Source organism: Rhinatrema bivittatum, chromosome 2 (assembly GCF_901001135.1).
Source record: "Rhinatrema bivittatum chromosome 2, aRhiBiv1.1, whole genome shotgun sequence".
Lineage (NCBI taxonomy): Eukaryota > Metazoa > Chordata > Amphibia > Gymnophiona > Rhinatrematidae > Rhinatrema > Rhinatrema bivittatum.
Genome location: NC_042616.1, coordinates 543158885 through 543184991, shown reverse-complemented (window position 1 = coordinate 543184991; position 26107 = coordinate 543158885). Strand labels below are relative to the sequence as shown.

General features: G+C 40.7%; 1 protein-coding gene across 3 annotated transcripts in view; it reads left to right on the top strand.

Moving 5' to 3' along the window:
* Positions 1-26107, top strand: part of ZNF407 (zinc finger protein 407) — a 1322856-nt gene that overhangs the window by 736816 nt on the left and 559933 nt on the right. For all 3 annotated transcript variants that reach the window (XM_029590864.1, XM_029590863.1, XM_029590865.1), the window contains exon 5: positions 17510-17676. In XM_029590864.1, the coding sequence (XP_029446724.1) occupies positions 17510-17676 (167 nt within the window). The remainder of the gene's footprint in view (positions 1-17509; positions 17677-26107) is intronic.

Here is a 26107-nt window from a genome sequence, read left to right as displayed (position 1 = left end):
ATAAGCTTAACTCCTCCCCTCCCCATCCCCAAAGGTGGCCACACATATACATCCGGATGGTTGTAGTAGTTACAGGAGTTGCAATCTTGTTTTAATGACATTGCAAATGCAATTTAAAATTATTATTACTACAGTTTAAACAGACAAAATGGTAACATATGGACAACTTTAAATTTTGCTTCTAGAACATTTTAGTGGCAAAAAACTAAGTAGCTGCTTTTAGTAATAAGTTTTTCTTAGCACATAAATTTTTTAAATCTGTTTTTGCAATTTAATGATTTTTCCAGGTTAGCTAAGTTTTAAAAGGCTACCATAGATTATGGGGTGAATTTTTTAAAAGTTGCTTGCATTAAAAGGCCCAAATAATCCGAGTATTTGGGCCGAGCACAAGCAACTTTTATTTTAAAACTGGCAAATTACATGCGTGAGCAATAGAACACCCAGAAAAAAGGGGCGGATTTGGGTGGCTCGGGGCATTCTGGGGCGGGGACAACATCCTCATGCACAAATCCTGATTTTCAAACCGGTGAACCCAGTGTGCGTCGGGCTGTTACCTGAGTATATTTACTTCTGCTCATTTGCAGATGTAAGTCACAATAAAACTCGTTATGGTCAAAAACTGAATGAGTGAAGGGTCTGGGGTAAACCGGGGAGAGTGCCGTTTGACCTAGAGAGGCTGGGCAAACTGGTGGACTAAATGCTCAAACTGGTTATTTCCGTCACGCGTGCATGCTTTAAAATGGGCTCACTTTGCGCCTGTAAAAGCTGACACGTCCTACGGAAAGATACATAAATAGCATTTCTTCGCATAACCAGTAAAATGAGAAGCACACATATGCGCGCAAGGCATATTCTGTATTATATGTGCGCACGTGTACGAATGATTTAAAGCTTCTGCGTATGTGCGCTCTTGCCCACATACATATACATTATAGCCAGATAAGTAGTTTTCCTGCTATAATTTAGGGGGATAACAAAAGGGGAATTCCGGGGAGCAATTGAGTTATCCTGCTAACCTAGCCGAATATAGGTTATATCCAGCCTCGACATCCTCACAGACATCCGAGTAAACAGTGCATCGTAAGAAAAAACTAAAGTTGTAGCTAATAATGCTGGAGGCATACTTTTACAATAAACAATACGCTTCCAGGGTCATTATCCACCTAACGCTGAAAGTGTCATTTAGGTAATAGCCTAAGTTATGCTGGAAGAAGCCAGGATTGCAGAGAACAGTGATCCTGGCACAGGAAAGAGGGCCCACGTTTGGAAGTAACAGTGGGTGGGAAGATGTCAGCCAAGGTGGGGGGGGGGGAGGTGACTGTGGGAAGAGCAGGAAAGTACTTTTTTTTTTTTTTTTTAGTTGGGAGGGAAGGGGAGGCCCGGGCCAGTGGTGATGTTTTCTAGGATGTTTATCCTGCTAAATATACTGGACAAGTAATCTGGCTTACTGTAGCCCATTAACTTGCCCTCTCAGTGGCCTGCTGAATATTGGCCTCTATAAGTTTACATTTGCTAAATGCTTATATCTTTTTTTTATGTATAGGCGTATGTGCATATTTTAAAATTTGCTGGTGAATTTAGTGCTTATTAAAGGTGCAGAATTTATAGCACTGAAAATCACACTCATTCCTTGCCAGCTCTCTCTCGCTTCATTATTCTCCCCTCCCTCTAAATGTAATTTGTCACGTTTAACAGTTTTCCATCTTCCAGAGATTTTAATTTGCTGCTTATGCTATAGCAAAAAAAATCACTAGAATATTAATAGGTTGATAGTGGCAGAATCTTTAGTTGGATGGAAAACTTTATTTTTTTGCATCAGCCCTTTCACCTTTACAAACAAATATTATTATTCACTGTGTAAAACAAAGAGAGATCCAGGTGCCTTCAACTGTACAATGAGCGATGTAAGCGCAAAACTGATGCTTTTTCTCCAAGATGGCCAAATGTAGACATCAAATGGAAGAATAATTTTAGTAAATAGGCTCCATAATGAATTTGCTACACTCATTGTACTTTTCTATCACATACTTGAGTATGGATGGTGTTTTTAGTAAATTACTGATAATCTGTCTGCTTAAATGCTTTTAACTGATTGTGTTTTAGCATTTATATCGAGTTGTCTGAGTTGTAGCATACATGGAGCCACTTTTGACAGACCATTATTACATAATCTGATAGAACAAGTGTTTTTCGTACTAGTTATCTACAACTTATTGCTGTTTTGCATTCATTGCTCTAAACTTGTTCATATTGGTAAAATAAAACATACTGTATATATTAATAGAGAATGTGGGCACTCCAGTGATAAAAATATACATCACGATGGTGGCTAAAGACCAAATGACCCATCCTGTCAGCCCATCCACACCTTCTGCTTGGCTTTACATTCCCTTTCTCTCCTGCAGAGATCCTCTGTGCTTGCCCCATGTTTGTTTCTCTCTCCGTGCTCCGTGCGCATGTTATAAAATATCCTGGATGCGCGTACATGTGCGCTCAGTTTTAAATGTGCATGCAAATCCCGTATCTACCACCTAAGAGGAGAAATTTTACAAGGGAAGTGCCGATAGCATTTGCCATTTTTCCAGTTTGCTCCCAGTTTGCCCAGTTAATAGCCTCCCTTCCCCCCTGTTAGCCCTGACCCTTAAAACCCTGGGGACTTGCCTAAATTTGTTTGTTTTAACACTTATACGTCCACCATAGCAGAAGTAAAGTTATGCGGCAGGGGACCCTGGCGTGCGCCAGTGCACATAGGTATTTATGCGCTCATTTCCTGGCCAGGCCCTGACATGCCCACGCCTTGCCCCTTTTTGTAAAAGTTTTGTGTGTACGTGCATGGGAGATGCGTGCGTACACGGCTGGCTCATAATATCTGCTTGAAGCGCGCCGGCCCAACTTGTGCATGCATCTCCCAGTTTTGTCACATGCCGGGTTTTTAAAATTCACCTATATGTGCACAAATCTCCCTGCTCAAAGTTATACCTACTTCTGGCATGGAGTAACTTGTGCAGGTGGATTTACACACGTGCTTTTCAGTCAAATGTTTGTCCATAAATTCAATCTCTGCCCCCTGAATGCCTCTTTTATGTGTGCAAAAACGTTTGTACAAAATCGAGTTCCGTACATACTTTTGCGCACACAGACTGGCAAATTTTCTAATGAGCCATTTACATCCATAAAATTGTGTTTTATATGTTTAAATGGCTTTAAAAATTTAGCCCATAGAGACCTGCCTTCTGTGCATTTAATCTTTGGAGGTAATTAAGGGGTAGATTTTAAAGAAGTGCACCTTCGCGTACTTTTGTTGGCGCACCAGGCGCAAACAAAAGTACGCTGGATTTTAGTAGATACGCGCGTAGCCGCTAAAATCCAGGATCGGCGCGCACAAGGCTGCCAATTTTGTGCAGCCGGTGTGCGCCAAGCCGCGCAGCCTGCCTCCGTTCCGCTCTTAAAATCCGCCCCTAAATGTCTCTATCATATCTTCACTTTCTCCTCCTTTCTTCTAGGGTATACATGATTAGATCTTTAAACCTGTCCCCCATATGCTTTATGATGAAGACAATTGATCATTTTAGCAGGTACCATCTGGACTGTCTCCATCCAGTTTAGATCATTTTGAAGGTGTGGTCTCCAGAATTGTGCACAGTACTCCAAATGAGTCTCACTTGAGACTCATTGCATATATTTGAATGGAATGAATTTGTCATACTAAGAAGTCTTGCTGAGTTCATTCATATGGTGGACCTTTTAAAGTGTGTCTTCGCTACTGGAAGTCCGCGGTCCCCCCCAGGAGGAGCCCGTAGGGACCCGGACTGCTGGGACTTAGGCGGGTCCTTGGAGACGACGGTCACGAAAAAGTCCGAGGTCAAGTGCCAGAGGGTCGTCGCTTACCAGTCCAAGGTCACACACCGAGGGATCACCACTTGCCAGTCCGAAGTTACACACCAGAGAATCACCACTTGCCAATCCGAAGTCAATACCAGGAATCGCTGCTAGCCGATCCAAAGTCAGAACATAAGAAAATGCCATACTGGGTCAGACCAAGGGTCCATCAAGCCCAGCATCCTGTTTCCAACAGTGGCCAATCCAGGCCATAAGAACCTGGCAAGTACCCAAAAACTAAGTCTATTCCATGTTACCATTGCTAATGGCAGTGGCTATTCTCTAAGTGAACTTAATAGCAGGTAATGGACTTCTCCTCCAAGAACTTATCCAATCCTTTTTTAAACACAGCTATACTAACTGCACTAACCACATTCTCTGGCAACAAATTCCAGAGTTTAATTGTGCGTTGAGTAAAAAAGAACTTTCTCCGATTAGTTTTAAATGTGCCCCATGCTAACTTCATGGAGTGCCCCCTAGTCTTTCTACTATCCGAAAGAGTAAATAACCGATTCACATCTACCCGTTCTAGACCTCTCATGATTTTAAACACCTCTATCATATCCCCCCTCAGTCGTCTCTTCTCCAAGCTGAAAAGTCCTAACCTCTTTAGTCTTTCCTCATAGGCGAGTTGTTCCATTCCCCTTATCATTTTGGTAGCCCTTCTCTGTGTCTTCTCCATCGCAATTATATCTTTTTTGAGATGCGGCGACCAGAATTGTACACAGTATTCAAGGTGCGGTCTCACCATGGAGCGATACAGAGGCATTATGACATTTTCCGTTTTATTCACCATTCCCTTTTTAATAATTCCCAACATTCTGTTTGCTTTTTTGACTGCCGCAGCACACTGAACCGACGATTTCAATGTGTTATCCACTATGACACCTAGATCTCTTTCTTGGGTTGTAGCACCTAATATGGAACCCAACATTGTGTAATTATAGCATGGGTTATTTTTCCCTATATGCATCACCTTGCACTTATCCACATTAAGTTTCATCTGCGATTTGGATGGCCAATTTTCCAGTCTCACAAGGTCTTCCTGCAATTTATCACAATCTGCTTGTGATTTAACTACTCTGAACAATTTTGTGTCATCTGCAAATTTGATTCTCACTCGTATTTCTTTCCAGATCATTTATAAATATATTGAACAGTAAGGGTCCCAATACAGATCCCTGAGGCACTCCACTGTCCACTCCCTTCCACTGAGAAAATTGCCCATTTAATCCTACTCTGTTTCCTGTCTTTTAGCCAGTTTGCAATCCACGAAAGGACATCGCCACCTATCCCATGACTTTTTACTTTTCCTAGAAGCCTCTCATGTGGAACTTTGTCAAATGCCTTCTGAAAATCCAAGTATACTATATCTACCGGTTCACCTTTATCCACATGTTTATTAACTCCTTCAAAAAAGTGAAGCAGATTTGTGAGGCAAGACTTGCCCTGGGTAAAGCCATGCTGACTTTGTTCCATTAAACCATGTCTTTCTATATGTTCTGTGATTTTGATGTTTAGAACACTTTCCACTATTTTTCCTGGCACTGAAGTCAGGCTAACCGGTCTGTAGTTTCCCGGATCGCCCCTGGAGCCCTTTTTAAATATTGGGGTTACATTTGCTATCCTCCAGTCTTCAGGTACAATGGATGATTTTAATGATAAGTTACAAATTTTTACTAATAGGTCTGAAATTTCATTTTTTAGTTCTTTCAGAACTCTGGGGTGTATACCATCTGGTCCAGGTGATTTACTGCTCTTTAGTTTGTCAATCAGGCCTACCACATCTTCTAGGTTCACCGTGATTTGATTCAGTCCATCTGAATCATTGCCCATGAAAACCTTCTCCATTACGGGTACCTCCCCAACATCCTCTTCAGGAACCAGGAACACCAAGACAAACCAGGAACAAGGATCCAAAGCACAAGAACTCAACGAAGCAAGCAGACCTGACTAACCACGGAAGTTGCCAAGTCAAGGAATGAGCAGAGGAAGCTCTGGATCATTGAAGGCAGCTGAGTGTAATTAAAGGGCTTAGGCCTCTTTAGTTCTGGTGAGCAGACGCAGCCTCGTGCGTAAGATGGCGGCGGCCATCTTGGATTCCAGCCGCGGGGGAGAAGCTGTAGCTGCCGCACCGGGGAAGCAGGGACGGCTCCCAGCCTTATGGGAACCCCGGGGGCCCGTGCCGACACTCGGGAACCGCAGCACTGGACCGGAGCTTCTCACCCGGTGTTTGCCGCGGCGGGTCGCAGCTGTGGTCAGGTAGGGGGGAAGCGCTCGCGGACGGCCGCGGGCGCGGAAGACAACAGGTTTCATCAATATGAATCAATGGTTTGACTCTGAGTCTCTGCTCTCCCTCAACTGTCCACATGCTCCTACTTTAAAGCACAGAACTGCAGGTAGCGGGAGAAAGACCTCAGAGACATGAAGTCCTGCAGTCACTCGGTCTCCCTGGGCTGCTTTTGCTGTGGGAGCAGGAAGAGGGAAAGCAGCCTAAAACTGTTGATGACAGCGGCAGCAGAGGCAATGGCAAGGAGTTGCTCTATGGAGGGAGGCAAAAGCAGCAGTGTTTTTTTTGCTCATAATCTGTAAGAAGGACAAGCTAAGCCAGAGCTTTGTTCTGGTTTAGGCCTGATCAGGCTTTCCCAGCTTTAGTGAGGGAATCGCATTTATGAGAGGGAGTAAATTTGAGAATGCAAGTAAAACTGGGCTTAAATTTGGATAAGAGAGATGATGCGTGTGCCACGAAGGCTAATATATACATTAAAGTATGCCAGCCTAGGTTTTAAAAGGCAAGCACCGTGAACCCCAGTGGGAAACATGTCACTGGCCCTTTTTATGCTGCTTTTTATATGGCAAGTTGTACTTATTGTTTAAAAATAGGAGACAGCTGTTTAACGTTTGTCAGGCAAAGCTGTAGTTCGTAAAATAAGTAAATATCAAAAGTATGACAAAAATGTAAAATGACATATACCAACCCAGGGAGGAAGGTTAAAACCCCAACTAAAAACCTCAGAGAGGGACTTCAAGAGGGAAGGAAAACCAGGAGACAGAGAACTCAGCAGCCACGCTGGTTCCATCCCCCAGTAACAGAGAACCAAGAGACATAACTGTGGGAGGAAGAGGGTGGAGACCCGGGAACCAATCCCTGGCCACTAGGGGAGGAGCCTCCACCCTATGAAGATGAGCCTCAGCCAGAGCAGTCTCAGTCTCCTTCTGGGGACTGAAGAGGCTGGATCCCGGACCGTGATGTCTATTGTGGAAAGGACTCTGTTTCCAAGAAGCTGCCTACACCAGAGAGAGTAAGGGAAGGACTAAACCGTGGTGCCAAAAACGGTGAGCTTGGGAACACAGAGACTTCTATTTTGTTTTGGATTGTTTTCTTTTCTGCTGGTGAACTATTTTGGAAAACTGCCATACAGGTGGAGTTATCTCTGGGAGGAGTGGTAAAGGTCCAGAGATACGTGGGAGGTGGCAGATAACCCAACTGGGCCTAATTTGGATTTTCTTTGTTGGACTGCTTTTGGGCATTGTTTTGTTGCGACTTGTTTTTCTACAAAAGAGAGGACTATGATGTAAAGGCTGGGACTTAGTCACAAAGCCCAGCTCAGCTGGGGAGCTTCTGCCTCCCAGCCAGACATTGAGAGTGGAGGTTCGAACCCTGCCTGGGGAATCAGAGGATGAATTTACAAATGACTTCCCTTGGAGTTTTACAGTGCACCGGAGTGTCCTTACTAAATACTGGACCCTGAAAAGCCCGTCCGAAGTCCATCAGCTGTCAATAACGAATTAAAAAAATAAAAAATAAATAATTGAAAATACTTTGGATCATATTATTATTATTATTATTATTGTTTTTATTCAGTTTAGGGACTACAGCTCATCAGTAGGTGACTGCATCCACCATAGGGATAAACTTATAATAGAGCAAGTATGTATATTGTATATTATGTTCCCCAATTTCCTGTATATTTTGGATTCTCCTTTGTTGTTTTCTGATATCAGTGCAATATTTGTCAGTCACATATTTCCTTCTTTCCTAAAGGCTTTATTGCCCATTGTGTATATTTTTGTTTGGACATTACTGAATTGGGATGGTACTTTCATAGCACTCATGCTGGTGCAAATGCCGAAGCATGGTCATATCAGGTCTCTTGTGATAGGCTCGTGCTGTTGCCAATTCATTCAATCACCTTTTGTATGTGAATTCTGTATTCAATTTGTTTTATACATCTGCATGGTTTGAATGTATTTTTAAAGTTATTTTCTATTAGATGTTATATTACCATACAGTATGGAGGTAATTTTCAAAGGAGTTATGCGTGTAAATGTCATGTACTATTGTAGCAATTTTCAAACGCCCATTTACATACTTAGTTGAATTTTAAAAGTTGGACTTGTGCCGAAATCAGGAGATGGGCAGCGCATCTGTCACTTGTGCGTATCTACCTGATTTTATAAGGCAGCCAGATGCATGCATCGGCCATAAAAGGGGCGTAGTGTGGGAAGGGCGTGTACCTGTTTTAAAGTTACCGTCCTAAGTGCAGTTACACGTGTGAAAACTATTCACAATTCAATGGCATGTATTGTAACAATTTTCAAAAACCACTTACATGGGTAAAGTGCATTTACATATGTAAAACCCAGATTTAAGCTTGTAAAGCCTTTTGAAAATTACCCCTATATTCATAGTTGATATAGGAATCATTTTTTCATTATTTTTATTCTATTAATATTTATTGACATTTTTATTTTTATATCCTAAATATTTTATATTCATCCTATTTATCCATATATATATTTATTTATTTATTTAGCAGATTGAAGCGATCGCTTTTTTTTATTTCTGCTTCTTTTTTACTTTTGGTAAATATATTGTGGTCGCAGAGCTACCAGAGGCAACTAAGGGGGTCATTTTCCAAAACGATCACATGCGAAAAGGGACTTTTTGCGTGCGATCCCTAAATGGGGGCGGAGTCAGGGCGGCGTCAAGACCGGAACGGGAGGAGTCGGAGCGGATGCCGCGAAGACATCGCGGACAGTAAAAAGGTAAGAACCCATTTCGCGCCCAATAGCACCACCTTTTATGATGGTGCTATTGGGTGCGAAAGCTGGCAGCGATCGCACCGCAGAGGTGCGATCGCTGCCAGCTTTCGCAGGCCCGCCCCCCGTACCGCGCGATTCAAAGAGCCCGGCGGTATTAGAGAATCTAGGCCTAAGACATAAATATGTATTTAATTGAATGAGTGTTTATAGGCAGATCTTTGAGCAGAGCCGAAAGCATTATTGGAGTTTCTGTTTTGGTTTTTCCTCCTACCTGCAAATGGGAGGAGTTTGGGGAGAGTTAATAGTAATGAGCAGCTCCTAAGGTCAAATGCGATGGAGTAAATCACATCAACACGGGTTTTAACACCATAAATCGCTACACATTTTTTCTGAACGCTGTGACTGCATTAGCTGTGCATGACCGACCAAAAAGGATTTATAACAAATAGCTGTTTGGGGGAGAGAGAGAAAGAGACTCTATAGGGACCACAATCTCTCTCTCTCTCTCTCTCTCTCTCTCAAAACTGCCATGTTCATAAAAACCTGGTAATGCGACAAATCATGCAGGTGCACTAAGTGTATCATGTAGGTGCTATATTTATAGCATTTTGATGAATTTAGGGCTAAGTGTGCTACTTTGCTGCACAAATCAGAACTTATCCGGATAAGTGCCGCTTCTTTTCTGGATAAGTCTAAACTTGTGTGGCTTGTGGTTTGTACATGTGCATGCATATGTACTTATATTTTACAACCTGCACATATTGTATCTGTGCAGGTTAGAAAATACAGTAACAACTTTGCATGTGCCTGTATATACGCGTAAATGAGTGCATGAGTACAGTTTTGAAAGTTATCATCCGTATGAATATAATTTTTTGGTTCCTTGATGATCCCCATAGCTCAGATCCTGCTGTTATTACCCAGAGAAATGCTTAGTGGTGATCTAGTTTTGCTGGTCTCTCAGATGTCTTGACTATCTCCTTATGACAGTTTCTGTTCAACAGAATTTGAATATTTTCTCTTAAAATATTTTAGGAATCTAAAGTGCATCAAGCCCAAAGTGCTAATATATAAGATATCTCAGATTCTGCTTCAGCATTCTTTCAGGATAGCTTAGCCACACTCAGCTAACATATTTACATTATGCTTCTACCCTGTAAGAATGGACATCTGGTTGTGCCTCAGCATGACTACATTAATCTGAACTTCTCTGAAAATGAGTAGCTCACCTTAGTCACTTACAAGAGTCACATGATCACATTCTCTGCTGAACAGATGGAGTCTTCCAGAATTTCCTGGAAAGGCCTGAAAACCTTTCACTTCCCATGCTACCATGTCCTCTCAGCTCCTCTTTTTTCCTTTTTGCCTGATGAAACCTTTGAATGTTTTGTTTTTTTTCTCTGTGGCCCTGCAGAGTTACTGTAGAGATCGTTTCTTTCTCTTTTCTCCTAGTACCTGTCCTAGTTAGATTTTAGTCATTTTTTTAAGCTTCATTTTCTGATTTGATAAACCTACTGAAATGGCCCCTGCTTTTTTTCTGATGTGACCATTATTAGCAGGAAGAGCTGCCAGTTTTCTCCAGATCTTCTGGACAGGTTGATCCAGTTCTGGCTTTATCTCACTGCATGCAGAGACTTGTAGTTCTGATTTCCCTATTGAATTCCCTAAGTAAAGCAAGACTAAAAGTCCATGCATGCAGTAGAGTAAAACCAGGACTGGATCAGCCTGTTCTGAAAATCTGGAACCAACTGGAAACCCTGAGGATAAATTTGTGAAAACTCCATGCAGCCCAATATACATGCATATGACTCTTCGAAGGCCTACCAAAATTTTTATAACCCACGCATATCAGGTACACGTGCATTGTACAAGACTCGTGTGCTTATGCGTAAATACATGCAGTGCTTTGAAAGCAAATATTTCAATGCATTAAACGCATATTTTTCCTTCCAATTTTAAAAATTTGCACGTGTATATTTTACACGTGAAAAAAAGTATGACTTGCTCGCGTAAAATCTGGTTTACAAGTGGAAGTTGGTGTATTTTAAAACATGTGCCCATAATTGAAGTTACCCATTTTTTTGATTCCTCTACCAGTTTGAATAATGAGAGGTGACAGGGCCTGTTTGGTGCCAGTTTGACCATCAATGCTCTATTTAAGTTAATAGGGTGTAGCAGGGAGGTCTGGGGGGGGATCCACTATACCACCATAGTTCTAATTGAAGAGTTGAGGGTGGGGGAACACTACCTATATATAATTTTAATGGAAAGAGGGAGCTAACTCTTAACAGGGGGTACTTTCATCTATATGGACTGGGTTGGGCAAAGGTGTCTTCATCATGTGCAACATGTATTCTAATTTTTTTACTTTTTGTTTGCAGGAGAGGGGTCAATTTAGACCCCTCCCCGGTGATATTTTTAACTTTTCAGGGCAATGTTGATTTAGGCACAGTGCCCTTTAAATCTACCGTGGAAGCATCAGGTCCCACATTGGGGTCTCTATGCTCCTGCGGTAGATTAACGAATTTGGAAAAGTCAGCCGCATTATTTTATTTACATAGGATTAGGTATGCATGAGTTGATTTACATGAATTTGCAACATTCATGCATGCAAATGCCATGCAAAGCAGTTCATTGTAATAGGGGTGGGAATCTGGCTAAAAATGCACAATAGCCACAAAAGGGTGATATTGTGCAATATACACAGTTTGATGTGTATTATAACCCTATCGCAGCTTGATAAATCTCCCTGTGTTAGGTGTCTATTGCCTCAAATCTTTTCTAAGTGCCTAACATTTTTCCCCACTCTTATTCTGCTCCAATGAGCCACCCTGTTTTTAGGCTCCTAGTGAAAATAGGCCTTTAAATTTAGGTACTCAGTTCTAGTCAATTTTCAAAGTGCTTGATTTAGGTGCCTAACTGCTTAGCAACTACAGACCTTGTAAAATTGACTTCTTAAGGTGCAACTATTTGTGTTGCCATGCTTCATGCAATAAGCCAGTTTAAGTGACATCTTAAAATGTTAGTGAAAGTAAGTTGCTCTCCTACTGGAATCCATACATACATTGCACATGATTTCATCCTACAAAATATAATGAAAAAGGGCAATAGAAAATATATACTGCCTTATGAGTGTAAATGTTATGCACACCCCCAATGTGTTTGTATGGAAACAAATTGTCAGAACTGAAATAGGGAACTTAAATCTCCATGTAAAATGATTATTAATATGAATAGGGTTTTTTTTTACAGCGATTATGTGTCTTTAAATCAAGTATGTGATGTAAATAGATTTTGTGTGGATATTGAGATTCAATAAGAGCAGCACTGATATGTGTTAAGAGATTCTAGATGCTAAAACGAGGGATTTATTTTTATCATTTATGAAACTGTAATGTAGTTTTGGAAGAGAATGTATTAGGAGAGAATGTTTTCTTAACCTAATGTTTATTTCTTGTAGTAGGAGTTCAGATACAGAATAAATACTTAAGAATGTAAGTAGATGGGGACTCTGTCTCAGAAACAAGATCTTGTCATACATTGAAAATGTGAAATACATTGAGATATGTCAGAATCAGAGGGAGATATAGACACTTTTTTTTTTCTGTGCTTTTGGAATTATTTAGGTAGATTTGTCATTTACCATTGCCACTAAGCAGTGATCAAGTGACAGTAGAATTTGAAAACCTGTTTCCATTTTTTCATGTCTGGCTAGGTGACTTGTTCAGAGAGATTAAACTGGTTTTCCTGATTTGAATTTTCCTTTCCCACTCCTCTGTTCTCTTATCCTTTTCCTTGCTTTTCTTCACCTTTATTTCCTCTTGCCATATTTTCTGTTCCCTCTTTCTTGAACTATGTCATTTTTAGTTGTCTTTCATTTTTGCTTGCAAAGAATGAAAAAATGCACACTCAGACAACTTCTATGAAAATATAATCTCCAAAATTGTCCAATCCAGCAGTTTCATCTTTTAGTCTACAATCAGGAAGGAAGAAAGAATGCCTTTGGTTAACTTCCTTACAGTAAGGATATGACAGTGGTCTAATAAACCATGATTTAATAGGTTAATTTAAATTTCCTGATGGTAACATTAATGGATCGACAATGGTTCAAGTGCCTTTTTAAATCAATGTAGAAATAGAATTACCAATTTGACAATGGAGAGAATTACATTATACATCATTTTCTTGTGGTAAACTATAATACCGTGTCCAGGACATTTTTTTTGTTGTTGTTTGTAATCTTTATTTTTCCGTTTTTATTTTCCTGCATTTGGAAGGAGAAAGCTATTTTCTTTACCATGAAATGACCTGACCCTCTTGGTGCTGTTCCTTTGTCCATGATTTTGCAGGTGGAATAACTTTTTTTCTTAGCAGGGAAGTCTAATTTTACTTTAGGACAGCACAAGAAATGTTGTAACATGTCAGTTGAAACATAAAAGATAATCTATTACTTACGACTTGGTGCTATTTCTGATCAGATATAAAAGATGTACAAATATTTCCAACTGAAAATTCATATGGCGTTCAAAGAATGGTGTTCTCAAAATAAAAGGCATGTTGGGACTGAAGTCAAAGTAATTGCTTTCTCTTAAATTTCATAGTCTAGTTTTTACTTTTGGAGAAAGTGCTATATACTGGCAAGGTCAAAATACATACCCTTCTGCAAAATCTGGAAACCTTTACTGGACTTGTAGACATAAATAGCTAGTATGTCTCTGTGTAATTTCCCCAGTGTAACGTTTATTTGATAAGATCAAACAAGACAGTGTTTTTAAGTTGTAAATATTCTCTCTGAAAACTTGACTAAAACAAGATGATATTAATTGTATTATCTGTATTCATATTTTCCTAGAGAATATTTGCAACTTAGACTTTGCCTTGGTCTATCCAGTCAAATTTAGGTTTAAGTAGGTATGCTTTGAATGGTACAGACATTTGCAGTTTTGAATCATAGTACATCCTCTTAATTCACACTGTATGGCCTCTAGTAATGCAGCTCATAAAATATCTGAATATTTTCTCTGTCTGAAGCCTGCATATCATTATAGCTATTGATTTAGACATTGCACTGTTCAGAGATGTATAGATATTTCTTTCTTTCATTTGAAAAAGTGAACTTTGTGAGCAGAAATGTCATGGGAACAAGATCCTGCATTTTCCTTCTTCCCCATTGCAAAACCTGTGTGTTGCCTGTACAGTAGGGGGGTTCTCATTTCTGGTCCATAACTGCCTCAAGCAGAGCTGGTTTTCAGAGTAACCAAAATAGGCAAACTTAACCAGGTTCTTGGACCACATGTATATGAATATGTCATATGAATATTCATTGTGGAGATCCTGAAGACCAGACCTGTTTGCAGTGACCACAGTTGAGAATGGTGGATGCCTGGAATGCCCTCCCAGAAGAGGTGGGGAAGACGAGAACAATAATGAAATTCAAAAGGGCATGGGATTCCTACAGGCTAGAGGTTGTAAATGAAAAAAATGGGGTTAAGCTTTATTAACTTTAGGAGTAATACTTCTGCATGGGGGTAACCTGCACAGAGCAGCAGTTACTACCAAAACTAACCTGCTGGGCAGATTGGATGGACCTTTGGTCTTTATCTGCTGTCATTTATTAAGTTCTCCAACTTTTTCAGGTCACTGTGTTTATATACATGTATATAAAATGTGTAATGTATTGGGGATGTAGGCAAGTGGTTGGAACAGAAGCTCTGAGAACCAGGGAAGTCAGGGTTTCAAATTTCGTTTCTGTCTCTGATGCTCCTTGTAACATTGGGCAAGTCGCTTTACCCAACATATCCTCAGATGCAAAATTAGGGATTAATTTATTTATATTCTGCTTTTTGCACTTTTTTCAGCACTTCAATGTGGATTACATTCAGGTACTGTAGGGTATTTCCCTATCCACAGAGGGCTTACAATCTAAGGGGGTCATTTATCAAAATGCTATGCAGGCGTTTTCGCATGTGTTAACAGCTTATCACATGTGAAAAGCGCCGTTAATGCATGCGAAAACGCCTTTAACGCATGCGATAGCACCATAACGTATGGTGCGATGCAAATCCGAAAAAGAGGTGGGCTGGGTTAACCATTTTGTGAAGTCCTATTGCACGGCTTTAATGCCGATTTTTAGCTACACCTTTTTCAGTAGTGTTAAGCCGTGCGATAGTTTGCGTTAAAGCTCCATCGCATTTTGCGATGTGTTCTCAAAGGCCTGTTGTAGTAGTTTTGAAGTTCCTGGAGCACCAGCCTAGCTATCCAGGCCATCAGGGGAGGGGAGAGAGAGAGCCTAGCCATAATGTCCTCACCCTAGATAGGTATTTATATCTCTATGGGAGGCCCACCTAGTAACTTGAGGTGAGGTTTAGGTATTAGTGTAGGGCTAAGGGGCCACTTTGACATTCAAAGTGAGACTAACATCAAGCTGGGTTGAGAGAACATTGTACAAATCTCATCTTGGAGTGAGTTTCCTCACTCCGAGGGTCATCAAATCTTCACAAGAGACCACTGTTCTGTTCGTTTGTCTCACTCCTCTCTCTCTCTCTTTTTCATAGTAAACATGGTCCCCGTCCCCCCCCAGTGGTTGTATGTAGGAAATACCACATTCTGGCACTTATCTCAAAGTGCGAAAAAGTTATCGCAATTTGCGGTAACTTAGCTCTTCACATAGGTATTAGCGCAAATTGTGATAAACTGTCTATTACCATAAAACACGCCCCTTTTTCTATCACAGGCGATATTTAGTGCATTTTGATAAATCCAGGCCTAAGTTTGAACTTAGATGAATTTTCAAAGGAGTTACATGCATAAAATTAACATATATACATGTAAGTAGCTCGTGCCTGCGTACATGCTATTTTATAAATATAAAAAATATGCACACGTTTTTGGTTTCACCTGCACAAAATAGGGGTGGTCTAGGGGCATTCCAGGGTGGGCCAAGAGGAATACTCGCAAGTTGCTATTTTATGAGATTTATGCAAATACATTAGAAAGTTATTTGCCTAATTTTTATTCCCACTAATTAGTGCAAATAATACTTGACTCATCTGATATCTGCTATTGTTAGGTAGGAGGTCTGAGTGAAAAGGGTGGCGTTCAGGGCGAGTACTAGGTGGTTATCGATGAACTAGAGATGGACTGAATAAACTGGGGAAAGTATTGGTAAACTGATGATTTTAATTCCTGTGCACATATTTTAAAATATACCTACTTCTGCATATAAAATAGGGTTTTACGTGAGCAAGTTCTGTTGGTTTCTTTTTGGGGGGGCTTGTAAAATATACATGTGATGTTTATAAAATAAGTAGAGAAAGTACATGCTTTCAATGCAGTGCAGATATTTGTGCGTAACCAACCAACACATGTTGGGGGGTGGTATTTTTAAATCTTCAATACCTGATATGTGCAGGTTATAAAATGCCTTGGTAGGTATCCGCATGGTCATATATGCATGTATTTGAGTCCTTGCGTACATATTTGAAAGTTATCCTCTTAGGAGATATTATTCAAAAGGATTTATGTGTGTAAAGCTGGGTTTTTGAACATTGTACTTATAAGTGCATACATCCTTTGAAAATTCACACCTAAGCTTGTAAGCCCACTGGGACAGGGACCTAATTACTGTATCTGAACTTGCCTTGAGTTCAAATTTGGAATGGAAAGTAACTTGCCCATTAAATCTAAACACCAAATCATATATCTATTAGCAACTTTACAGTATAAAGGAATTTCCACAGCAATATTGTATATTATGTATAATTTTTACAGTTGGGAATGTTTGTTTTTAATCATGCAAATTTAATAACTAACCCTTACAGGAAAATCTGCTGGCACTTCCTTGCCCATAAGCAAACATGATGAAAATATTTCCTACACAAATGTTTGCAGTGTGTATGCCATAACATCCGTGAACAAATCTCCCCACCCCCCCTTTTTTTTTTTTACAAAAACAAAATTTAAAAAGCAGAACAGAAAAAAATAGCACCCTGGACCTGACATTGACAATGTTTTCACTGGCATAGAATGAGAGAACTTTTGAAAGAAGGGCTCATGGTAGTTTTAATTGTTCCCTTTAAAACCTACTTTGTATTTTGATGTCATTGCTTTGTTGAAGAAAAAGCAATATATTCCTACCAGTGCTATTGCAGCCCTGCAGTGCAGCAGCAGCAGTCTGGTGCTCGCAGCAGTGTGATTGGCTGAGTATCTTTGTATGGATAGCTTTTCATTTAGCCTTTGCGCTGACAGCCCATGCCCTGGATAAGTGGTGTAGCCCTGTACAGGTGAAATCTATTCTCCCATTTGCCTCAGGGGCGACTGGACTGTAACAGAATTTTTCAAACCCATTGGGCCCCACCGCAAAGCAAAGAATAAATGGCTGAAGTGCCAGGCCTCGACAGAAAAATCAATGCCTGGTTATACAGACATGACAGACCAGGGCTGCAATTCTCTTCACAAAAGCTTGTGCTTTTACCAAGCTCTAAGTTTGGAGCTTTCTCCTTCACACTTCATCTTTTTTTTTTTTTCCCTGTGTGACTGTAGGTTTAATTTTTTTCTCTCTCTCTTGTTTTTTTTTTCTGCACAGAAAATTTACATGCAACCTCTGTGACAGAACTTTCATAGAGAAGTGGGCACTAAACAACCACATGAAACTGCACACGGGAGAGAAGCCATTCAAGTGTACCTGGCCCACATGCCATTATTCTTTCCTCACAGCATCAGCAATGAAAGACCATTATAGGACTCATACAGGTTTGTTTAGAAAAGTGTTCATTATTGAAATAATGTTATATAGACTGGTTTTATGTTCAGGGTATTCCTTTTTTAATTAAATCACAAGTTCTTTAGCTGCCTACATGAAATGATTTTGCTTGTTCTTTTGTCAGTGCACTTTAGTTTAAATACTTTAAAAATTCAAACGGGAGGTGGGGAGCTTTCATGGAACAAAAACTGACCATTTTTGCTTTCATTTTGTTGCATAACATCCCTTTGAAAATAAAGGATAAACTTGTTTTGTTTCATACATGATGAGCTGCATGAATCATTCACTCATTCTCTCTCTCTCACACACACACACTATAGATATATATATATATGTATATATCATGTAGGTGTTGAGGATATATATGAACTTTACTTTTCTCACTTTCCATCACAGTCGGTAATTTAAAGAGGTGACTGATCTGTGTAATGCAGATTTATCTCCTAGCTCTCAAGGTACTGTCACTGGTGAATAACAATTTTCTGACTCAATACTGATATTTAAGAGGGCAATGCCTTTGAAATCTATGAAGGTAAAATACTTGGCTAAGAAGGTAACTACCCATCTTTGAGTGGTGAGCTGAGAGGTATGGTGCCAGAAATGCTCTTGAAAACTTGAAGCTCATTAACAGGATGTCTTCCCCTTAAATGCTTCCAGTTCAACAGAAACATATGTGGCTTTGTGACTGGTGTTGCTTCTTTCTCTTTATGGTAAAACAGCTGTGCAACAGGCAAAGCACTGCTGAGTAGTGCAATTAGAATAAACAGACTATGATTTTTTTTTTTTATCTGAAATGTTGATGAAATAAAACAGGTATTTAGAATAGCTGTTTAAACAACCTGATACAGTCTTTTATAGAATTTATACAATATAAAAAGAGACAGTAATAATTTAAGATGATACTTATGAAATGGAGCAACTGTCAGGTATAAGGGGAGGATTTGACTGATTCCAGTTTTTATGTAAATTGCAACTAAAATGTAATGTTAGATAACCTAACCCCCAGAGAAACAGCCTGCAAATGTATAGTTAGATTTTCTTCTACTTCTATTGAATACATATTACTTTGGAAATGAATTGATGGCCTAATATTCTTGTATATATATATATTTTATCCTTCCTCCCCCTGAAAAAAATATAAAAGCCTACATTATTGCCAAAGATTATAGGTTAAAAGTTCTTCCATGAGAAATATCTAAGGCAGTTTGTGGGAGGCCCATGCCTCCTTAGCTCCTTTGACAAGGGTGTTGACGATTTAAGGTCTCCAGTCTGCCCTGAGAGATCACTTATATCGAACAGCAGATGAAAAGCCAGTGCAGATGTAATTTATCGTCGGTGTTTCCTTCTAAAGAATAATTGTGGAGACTTGGCTAGATCAATAATATGGATTTTTGTTGTTAGGTCTTGTAGTCTGCACCATAATGAGAGATAGGGGACAGTGGCTGTTTTCTAATAGAAAATAAAGGATTGGTTTCTGTGTCTTTCTACATTTGAATGCAAAATGGCACACTTGAAACTAATACGAGTTGTTAAGAAAGGAACTATTTTCCATTATGTTCCTCTTATCATATAAAAATGGCATGTTAGATCAACCCCTTGTGCTCTAAGAGGAATTATAGCTCAACATTTTTCTAAAAAATGTAAAGGTTACAAAGGCTACAGTTATAATCATAAATTGCTGAAAATATCAAGAGAAATACGTTTTGGTATAACATCAGAAGACTTGTAGAGTTTGGTACACATCACACAAGGCTGCAGCATTAGTCATGGAATACAGTATCAACTAAAGTCACATTCTTCAAACAGAGAGTCTCATGCATCAGCAAATGGCCAAAGCTAAATTCTCATATGGGGCTGTTAGCTAATCTCAGAAAATTAGAGAGCGGTTAACCATGCGTTCAACAACAAATTGATATTGTTAAGAGGAATAGTTCATAAAACATCGCACGGCATCAACAGCTGTTCCATAGCTGTTCTTCATGGCTGTGTTTCTTGCACAATATGTTATTTTCTCCAAAGGTGTTTAAAGCTGCATTTCAGAATTCAAATCTTTCTTATGATTGTTTTTTTTTTTTTTGTTTCGTTTTTTTAAGACAATTGGGTTTCAAGCAGCTTTTCAACATAATGGACTAGGAGATAGCAATAAAATAGTTAAAACAATCTTTTAAAAAATATATATAATGTTTATAAAAATAGCTTTAAAGAAGACCGTTCTGGTGGCTCAGTGCGGAGGACCTGGGTTCAGTTCCCAAGGCTGGGGGGATGCCTTGCAGGCAACAGATAGCTCTTGGGGGGGGGGGGGAGTGAGCCCCACCCATTGTACAATGGTGACACCTAGGAACCTGTTATATGGACTCATGATTGCAGAGCACTAGAAAGAGCTCTGTTGCATAGCCTGTGGCCAAGGAGTGACACTGAAATAGCTGGTCTAAGTGAGTTGAGAAGAGATATAAAATAGGAGAAAAAAATCCCCTGGTAGTAGTGAAGGAAGACTCATGGCATTGGTTCACAGCCTCAGTTCCAACTGAATTGAAACCCCAAAGAAGAAGGAGAAATGTGCTCAGCCCACAAAAAATATAAAAGATCAGGTTATTTCCCTACTGTTTCTTAATTCCTGATGCTGTGGTCTCAGTGGATTTCTGACCCATACTGAGCCCTTTCAAACATTACCTATTTGCTTAAAACACCCTGCAGCACAGTCAGCATTTGAAAGTTCTTAGGAAAATGATGATAAAGGTAAAGGAAAATGCCTCAATCTGTTTAACAATATTTAGAAATATAAACCAAAACATTCTTCAGAAAACATTATTATTGAAAAAAATATGTCCCTCATATACTGGAACATGGACTCATGAAAGGATCTGATGACGTGCCCAATATGTGCTCTTGAAAGGTATAATCATTGGTCACTGATGCTGCATAGCTAAACATATGATATCCTTTTTTTTTTTTTAAATAAGTTTTGTATGTAAATATATTTATTTATTTAAACATGTTTATATACCACTTTTATAATGTACGTCGATCAAAATGGTTTACAAGTTGAGTAACGTACATAGTTAAAATAAACATAAAACAAAAATATTATAAAAACGTATAAGCAACAAACTAAAATTCAATAACATACAGGCCGATTCAGTAAAGTCCACGGGAGACTGGGCGAATACCCGCTCTCCCGGCGCGCGCACAGGCCACTTGCCTGTGCACGCGATACAGTATTTAAATGAGGCCCGGCGGTAGAAATGGCAAAAGGAGTCGCTAGGGACACTAGCGCATCCCTAGCGCCTCCTTTTTGACAGGAGCGGCGGCTGTCAGCAGGTTTGACAGCCGATGCTCAATTTTGCCAGCGTCGGTTCTCGAGCCCACTGACAGCCACAGGCTCGGAAACCGGACGCCGGCAAAATTGAGCGTCCGGTTTTCGACCCGACAGCCGCCGACCGACTTCAATTTTTTAAATTTTTTTATTAACTTTTTTTATTCTTCGGGACCTCCGACTTAATATCGCCATGATATTAAGTCAGAGGGTGCACAGAAAAGCAGTTTTTACTGCTTTTCTGTGCACTTTCCAGGTGCCAGAAAAAATTAGCGCCTACCTTTGGGTAGGCGCTAATTTCTGAAAGTAAAATGTGGGGCTTGGCTGCACATTTTACTTTCTGAATCGCGCGAATACCTAATAGGGCCATCAACATGCATTTGCATGTTGAGGGTGCTATTAGGTTCGGCGGGTTGGATGCGCGTTTTCCGCCCCTTACTGAATAAGGGGTAAGGGAAAATGCGCGTCCAATGGCAGGTAAACAGTGCGCTCCGTCAGAGCGCACTGTACTGTATCAGCCTGATAGTATGCAGACACAGTGCCATGAAACCCGGGATGGTCATCGTGGATTTGTGCTACTTAAGCGCTGCAGTCAAGTATAGAGGAGTTTGTTATGTAGAAGTAAGTAAATTGAAAGCTGCTGAAAATAAGAATGTCTTAAGGTTTTGATTTTTTTTAATTCTTTGTGTGAAAATATCTGCCTTAAGTAATCTGAGATGGAGTTCCAGATTGAAGGGCCCGCAACAGAAAATACAACTTGTTTCAAAAAATATTTTTTGAAAAGAGTTCCAAAACCAAGAGTGTATCAGAAACTCAAATAAATCCGCTCAATCTCGTCAATGTTGACGAAAATTATATAGCTCATCAGTTAAATGCGTGCTGTAGAAATCCGATTAACTTAACTGAATAAGTCTGAATATTAGCAGTTATCCTACTAACTTAGGCCTAGATTCATGAAAATGATATAAATAAAACAGAAACATGGCACAGCTTTCTGAGATAAAAAGATGGATGTGATTAGAGAAATTACTGATAATACCACATTGTATATGTACATTTTGCAACTCGTGTTATTTTATTGCAACCCAATTTACCACATGAGAATTTCTTCGTCGCGTGTCAGTTTACGTCTGGCATGTTATTTTCTTTGTTTGTATATACCGGCTTCCTGCAGCTGCCTTTTTGAGGGTGTGTCAGGTGTTGGAAAGAGAGGGGTTAATGGGAATCAGTTATTTACTCTTTCGGATAATAGAAAGACTAGGGGGCACTCCATGAAGTTAGCATGTGGCACATTTTTTATCCTGTTTTTATCCTGTTTGAAAATCACCCTGTTTCGATGTATTTTCCAACTTTGTGTTTTATGTAAGCCGATGCGATATGTTTTTCATGAACGTCGGTATATAAAAGCTTATTAATAATAATAATAATAATAATAATCAGAGAAAGTTCTTTTTTACTCAACGCACAATTAAACTCTGGAATTTGTTGCCAAAAGATGTGGTTAGTGCAGTTAGCATAGCTGTGTTTAAAAAAGGATTGGATAAGTTCTTGGAGGAGAAGTCCATTACCTGCTATTAATTAAGTTGACTTAGATAATAACCACCGCTATTACTAGCAACGGTAACATGGAATAGACTTAGTTTTTGCGTATTTGCCAGGTTCTTATGGCTGGATTGGCCACTGTTAGAGACAGGATGCTGGGCTTGATGGACCCTTGGTCTGACCCAGAATGGCATGTTCTTATGTTCTTAATACCGATATGGGCACAGTTAGCTGAGGGCGGATAGAGCACTAACAGGGTACACTTGATCTGGGAATCTCTGCACTGTATGCCCAAAAAGGTTTGGGTAGACAAGTGACTTTTCAACAGCTCCAAGAGAGAGGATTTGAACTGCCACTTTTTTTAAGCTGACCAGTTGAAAGTCTGTAGTGCTCAGTCACACACCGACTTTAATGGAAAGCGCTTTGTAGGGGCACATATATTAGTAAGCCTCTTCAGCATGGAGAGAGAAAGGTGGGCCCTGGCACGATGGCTTGTTGACCTAATTGGATAAGCAACTTGTCATGTAACTAATGCAGTCTTATTCCCGACAGGCCACCGTTCACTGCCGCTTGCTGTAAACACATTCAGGAGAGGGACGATAGAAAGAAGCATCGCTCTTACCTAAGAGCTAACCATGCACCATAGAAGCCAGATTGCCTGTGTATAAAGGAATCGTGCACAGCTCTCAGATACCTGGCGAAAACATCGAGGATGCGCAGTTGAGGGTCACAGATCATTTGCACATTGATGGAATGGTAGAACTTTCTGTTGTGGTAGATCTCCTCCCTGTCACTGTGTGGCATGATGGCTACAGAATGCAGTCAGTAGCTCTCGGAGCATTTGGAAAGTTTGCAATGGCTTAAAAACTTTTCTTCAAGTCCAGCAAGTCGTGCCTTTCACGAGGGAATCATATGTAATAATTAATGTGGCTACATACAGCTGTTAGGACCTGGCCCAGACAGCGGGAAAAATATATTTGGGGTATTCCCTTGATGAACCTGACTGTTTGGAATGAGCCAGATGCCATAAAATGCAAGGTGTACGATGGTTTGGTGAGGCCTGGTATAGCACTGGACTTTTCTGTGACTGGATCCAGATTTCTTTTGAATTCTTGATATAATTCCATGATAGCCTGAGAGCTCAGGAGATACCTCAGAACCACTTGATCCTATGGCATCCCCAGCAGTGTGGTCCATGGAGGAAAGCTGCACTCCCTGTATGACCTGCTTGCCCTCCTGAATGGCTAGACATTATGTGGGCCAGCATACTCCACCGGCAGGGCTTTCAGCTCTGGCTCTCTTGCAGATACTTCCCTAGGAGGTGTTGGAACCTTCCTTGCCTGTTGTAGTAGTAGTAGTAGTAGTAGTAGTAGTAGTAGTAGTTGTTGTTGTTGTTCAACAGCCTGAAGCAGTCACTATCCCTCTAATAGTTACATTACCTGCTAACATTGTATAGTTTATAATTTATAGTTTATTATTCTTTATATACCGACATATCGGGGTTCCATCATATCGGTTTACAATAAATAAACATAAAACAAAAACACATGCGACCCAACTGAGACCACAGATGGACTAGGACGAGGAAAAGAAGCAGAAGTCAGGGCCTGCGCGGTCGGCGCTAAAGCCCGTCGGGGTAAGGCCTTCTAAAATCCGCTCTTACCTCCAACGGGCTCCCTCACCGACCACGCGGCTCTCCTCTCCTTTGCCTCGACCCGCCGGCTCTTCGGGCTACACGCCCCCACTGCGATCGCCAACCAATTAAATCCAGGGAGCTGACGTCATCTTCAGCCGGCCTTCTTCTTCGGGGATTTAAATCCCTGCCTCTTCCCGGCGCTTCTCCTCTTGCGACCCGACCAAGACTGCAGATGGACGAGGACCCTCACCAGGACGAGGAAAAGAAGCGGAAGTCAGGGCCTGAGCGTTCGGTGCTAAAGCCCGTCAGGGTAAGGCCTTCTAAAATCCGCTCTTACCTCCAATGGGCTCCCTCACCGACCACGCGGCTCTCCTCTCCTTTGCCTCGACCCGCCGGCTCTTCGTGCTACATGCCCCCGCTGCGATCGCCATCCAATTAAATCCAGGGAGCTGACGTCATCTTCAGCCAGCCTTCTTCGGGGATTTAAATCCCTGCCTCTTCCTGGCGTCGCGCACACGAAGGAGCGCAACAGAGGGGCCTGCCCCTTTATACGCCTCTTCGTACAGCCCCTGAAGTTCAGACCCGGCTCTATTTCAGTCTGTCGCCTTCTAGCGCCCTTCTCATTTTGCTCATAGCGACTTCGCTCATAGCTTATTTCCATAATACATTAACCCTCCTCCTGGTCACCTGCACAGACCAAACACCTGCTCAACAGTGCCCACTATAAACAGGCATGCTCTACACTGATATTCCAATCATTCAGTTTCGCAGGAGAAACATAGTAAATAAACAAGTCGAATCAACCACTCAACAACAACAACAACAACAAAAAAGACTTATCCCCATCATGCTCTCACCTCTGAACCAATTACTTGGTCTTACCCTCTTCTCTTTAACTCTTCTGAATGCCCAGTCCCTCTCAAAAAAACCCACCTCTTATATGACTATCTTATGGACGAGCACCCTGACCTGTGTTCCATCAGAGAAACATGGTTAAAACAGGAAGACACGGTCCTTCTCAGTCAACTCCCTTTACAAACCTTCGACATTTTCTCCATCCCCAGACCAAAAAAAAGAGGAGGCGGTCTGCTTCTTGTAGCTAATAAAAAAATTTGGATTGTCGCTTCAGGTGACCAGCTTTTCACATTCTCTTGAATTTGCAGCCTTAAAATCTTCTCAACTTCAAATTGGACTTACCTACGCCCCCCCAGGATGTCTTGATTCAGACCCGTCTCCTTTAATAGAATGCATAGTAAAACACATTAACACCGACTCGCCGGCCATCCTGTTAGGAGACTTTAATCTTCATGTGGACGCCACCCCTCGTTCCTCTAACTACGAATCTTTCCTCAATATTCTCAGTTGCATGGGATTCAATCAGCTCATAAAAGAACCCACCCACAAAGCAGGACACACCCTTGATTTAATTTTTATTAACCAAGGCCTTACCCCAGCATCGCACACTATCTGTCTGCCAATTCCCTGGTCTGACCACAAGGTAATCTCCACTTCTTTCCTAAACCAACAACCAGCACCCACGGCAACACAGAAAACCACAGTCCAATTCAGAAAGTTATGCAACCAGGAAACTCTCATCTCACATCTTTCCAAGGAGCTCAACCAAATAGACCTCACAGACGCAAACACGGCCTTATCCTCTTGGTCCAAAATCACAAACAAAGTGGCAAACTTGACCTGCCTTCTTATTACAAAGGATATCATCTCTAATAAAGAAAAAAAAAACAACATGGTTCACTCCAGAGTTAAAAACATTGAAACGGAAACTCAGAAAAATGGAACAGAATTGGCGCAAGAATCCCTCTTCAAACTGAGCGGCCTTTAAATCCCTCATGCAATACAGGATTGTCATTCTTCAGACAAAAAGAGACTTCTACTCCCAGAAAATCCACCACTTCATCTTTGATCCAAA